The 4,337-nt window shown below is 33.6% G+C and overlaps 1 protein-coding gene across 1 annotated transcript; it reads left to right on the top strand.

Annotated features, from left to right (window-relative positions):
* The first annotated feature begins 1,385 nt into the window (after positions 1-1,385).
* On the top strand, positions 1,386-3,485 carry LOC145058132 (ras-related protein RABE1a-like). Its single transcript, XM_079006047.1, has 9 exons — positions 1,386-1,532; positions 1,639-1,785; positions 2,219-2,291; positions 2,374-2,474; positions 2,562-2,627; positions 2,730-2,827; positions 2,913-2,975; positions 3,059-3,151; positions 3,251-3,485. Exons 2-9 carry the CDS (start codon positions 1,713-1,715, stop codon positions 3,332-3,334), a joined length of 651 nt encoding a protein of 216 aa, XP_078862173.1. The 5' UTR covers positions 1,386-1,532; positions 1,639-1,712; the 3' UTR covers positions 3,335-3,485.
* Positions 3,486-4,337: the final 852 nt, after the last annotated feature.

Genomic DNA, 4,337 nt, shown 5'->3' with positions numbered 1-4,337 from the left:
GGCATTGGATGTAAGACCATGTGGGGTAGCCCATGGCAGTCCTAGGCAAAGACCATGTGGGGTAGCCCATGTCAGTCGTAGGTAAAGACCATGTGGGGTAGCCCATGGCATTGGATGTATGACCATGTGGGGTAGCCCATGGCAGTCCTAGGTAAAGACCATGTGGGGTAGCCCATGACATTCTTGCTGGTTTTATGTATGCATGGTTTATGTGATATGTGTGTAGCTTTTATTAGCTACTAGGATATGTGTATGTGTGGCGTGTGGTATGCTCTGGGGAACTCACTAAGCGTTTCGCTTATAGGTTGTTGATTTGTTTCAGGTACATCGGAGCCTAAGGGCAAGGGCAAGGCGTGATGGCGCGGCATGCACTCTATCTCTCTTTCACTAATATGTTTGGGGATACTCTGATGATTTAAGTAATGATGTAATGGATGATGTTTTAAAAACAAAATATGGGATCTCATGGTTTTATGCAATTGTGTTTATTAATTTAAATGAAAAATTTCCTTGAAAATTTGGGTCGTTACAATCTATATAATATAATTATTTTCTAACCCTTACGAACTTAACGAAATGAAATAAAACTTGAATTTTATTTATAATATTTGACTTTTGTTGACCAGAAAGTATCAGGTTGTCACAATAAGAAAGATACTAAAGTAGAAATAATAACTCACCAGACATTGTTGTTTGATGTAGTGGAGATTTTATGTTTTGCAGGTTCAGATAGCAGGTACCATAGCAGTCGTGGTACTTGGAGAGAAAGCAGGAACACAAGGGCAAGAAATAGATAATAGGATGCTATTATTGTATTCACCTTGTTGTTCATTTGATTAGATAGATTCTATTGTAAACCCGTGATTTGTCCTGGGATGTAACGTGTTTTAATTTGTATAGACTTTCGCATTTTTTAGATAAAACTCTGATAATTTCATTAGATTAGATGTTAGAAAATCTAGGTCATTAAAGTACCACTTCATCACTTTTACTAAATCACCTAGGTAATTAGTGAGGGTTTTTCGGCTATTAGGCTAACATGGCATATGATAGGTTTGTTTTGGGATTTTCTACAATGGGGGAGAAGGTTAATGATGGTAAGAGAGGGGAAGGGTTTTACTAGTAAGAGAGATAATGAGGTAAAAATGGTTATTTAGAGAGAGAGAGAGAGAGATCCAATACTAGGACCAAAAGTATAAATTTTCGATATATATATATATATATATATATATATATATATATATATATATATATATATATAGAGAGAGAGAGAGAGAGAGAGAGAGAGAGAGAGAGAGAGAGAGAGAGAGAGAGAGAGAGAGAGAGAGAGAGAGAGAGAGAGAGAGAGAGAATACTAGGACCAAAAGTATAAATTTAGGAAAATCACATAGACCAAATGTGTAATTTACTCTAAAAATAAAAATGAAATCGCATTCAACGGCCGACCGCTGCTGACGTATCAGAGACGCTGCCATCTTCCTCTTCCCCTCTCTCATGTGTTCAGATCTCTTTTCTCTGTTCTCTGTGATCTGGTAAATCTCTACATACGAATCTCTGTCCCTCTATACGTATATATATTCCGTCGAGTATAACAATTTTGAATTTTGTTTTCGATTTTCCCCAATTTTTATTACTCAGAGGAAGAAGATTAGAAGTTGCCAGTTCTCCTAGGGTTTTTTTTTTGCTCAATTGATTAATTTAAATCAATCGACATGGCTGCTCCACCAGCTAGAGCTCGAGCGGATTACGATTACCTCATCAAGCTTCTTTTAATCGGCGACAGTGGTATGTATCTGTTTATTATGTGAATCTCGATTTACGAACACCCGAGTGTCTATCCATGATTACTCAGTAATGTCAGGAGAAATTTATGTTGTTTCCATTATCGAGATCTCTTAGTTTTGCCTTTGATTTTGTGATGTCAAGGGAAAATAGGGTCAATGTGCATTTTGATTGCTATTATTGTAGAAATTCAACACATTGAACACTTCAATAAAAGTATCTGTCTTCCATTCCAGTGTAATGAAAGGGAGAACCTATTCTTTTTCATAATGCTGGTAATATAAATGATTAGATCACACGTTCTTCTGATTACACCATTAAGGTTACATTCTTCTGCTACAATATCACAGCTTTTGTGATACATTCTATCAGATTCACAGCTCAAGGATTATTTTTCACTCAGATATGTATGATTATATTGTGATCACAACTGCAGGTGTTGGTAAGAGTTGTCTCCTTTTACGTTTCTCAGATGGTTCCTTCACCACTAGTTTCATTACAACCATAGGGTTAGTATATTCACATCCTTAATAGTCTGTAAATTAGCTCAGGGCATTCTGGTAATTAACACTTTCTTCTTCTTCTAAATAGTATTGATTTTAAGATAAGAACCATTGAGCTTGATGGAAAACGAATCAAATTGCAAATCTGGGACACTGCTGGTCAAGAAAGATTCAGGACAATCACAACTGGTAACTATTTTAAAAAAATAATTTTCCACTTACATAATTTATATCATCTTATTAATGTTTCTTGACAAAAATCTTGATGTTTTGTAGCATATTATCGTGGAGCCATGGGTATTCTACTGGTGTATGATGTAACTGATGAATCATCTTTTAACAGTAATTTCTTATATCTCTTATCTTTTGTTTCTTTTTTTGGTAAAATACTTTCTTTTTTTGGGTCATTCACTCATTCTTGTTATTATTATTCCCATGATTTAGACATCAGAAATTGGATTCGTAACATAGAACAACATGCATCTGATAATGTAAACAAGATTCTTGTTGGAAACAAAGCTGACATGGACGAAAGCAAAAGGGTTTGTTCTCTCTCTCTCTCTCTCTCTCTCTCTCTCTCACTCTCTCTCTTATTATCTTACATGCTGACGTGGCAAAATGATATAGGCTGTTCCTACTTCAAAGGGTCAGGCACTTGCTGATGAGTATGGAATTAAATTCTTTGAAACTGTAAGTAAAAAAAATTGTATTGCTATTTGGACATCATAATTAATTTTTAATTACATTCTAAAATTGCTAATTTGCATAAACAGAGTGCAAAAACTAATATGAATGTGGAGGAGGTGTTCTTCTCAATAGCTAGGGATATAAAACAAAGACTTTCAGAAACTGATTCGAAAGCTGAGGTATGTTTATATATTATTTTCTTACTTACGAATTAATTTTATCTATATAATCTTTAATAACTCTTGTTTTTGTTTTTGTTTTTTGATATTAAATTGTAGCCTCAAACAATTAAGATTAACCAAGGAAACCAGGGAGCAGGGTCTTCACAAGGTGGTGAGAAATCGTCAAGCTGTTGTTCTTAATAAAAACCAAAGAAAGGGCAGGGTAGTTATGACGTCATTAATGTTTTCTTTTATTTGTTATTTTGACACTATTTTCAATTTCGTTTACAAATTTGTGTTTCTAAAGTTGTTACTTGTTCTAATCCCATTATGAGAAAAATCAATTTATACATCTTTGCTATTTTGTTGCTTCTTATGTTTCCATAATCCCATAAACTTTTTTAAATTTGCAATGCATATGCTACTATTCTTTAATTCTTTCATGATATTAAGGAATTCTACTATTATTTAATCCCTACATATCACTCTAAATTGTTTGATAATATGTCCTTAGCTTTGCGATAGGTTTATTAATCCTATATTTTCCACACCGTTTCTGTAATGGTCTGTGTTACACAGGGTCCATCTTTGTAAATTTTGTGAAACATGAGGATAATGCTGGTAAATTCGCTATTGGGTACGGATTATTTTTGAAAATTTTAAATATAAGTATCATTTATGTTATCTTTCTATTAGGTAGGGACTATTTTCTGTTATTTTTCTATTAGGTAGGGACTATTTTCTGTAATTTTGTGTCGGGTTGTCAGGGACCATTTCTCTAATTTTGAAACACAAGATCATTTTATGTAAACTACCTATTAGGCAAGGGTCATTTCAATAAATTTATGAAAAAAACAAGTAGGGTGCAATTCATGACACCACACAAAATGAAATTGAGACGAAGCGGAAATTTCAATTCGTATTTGTGTCCGATGTAAAAAACATGATGTCGTATTGTGTCGTGTTCGTGTTCAAGATTCGACACGAAATTGATACGATAATAATGTGTTTGTCTTGTTTTTGTGTTTTGTAAAATTAATTTTGAATTAAATGAACTTAAAAGTTCACAGTATTTTTTTTCGTGTTTGATGTATTGGTCGTTTTTATCGTGTTTTAATTGAATCGTTTTCGTGTTAGTAAAAACAAAACATGACATCATGCCGTGTTATATAAAGTTTGATGTGTAAGCAAAAAGCATAACACC

This window comes from Lactuca serriola, chromosome 6, assembly GCF_051521515.1.
Source record: "Lactuca serriola cultivar US96UC23 chromosome 6, Lser_US96UC23_V15, whole genome shotgun sequence".
Taxonomy (NCBI): Eukaryota; Viridiplantae; Streptophyta; class Magnoliopsida; order Asterales; family Asteraceae; genus Lactuca; species Lactuca serriola.
The sequence above is the reverse complement of the archived record's forward strand: the minus strand, read 5'-3'. Positions and strand labels throughout refer to the sequence as shown.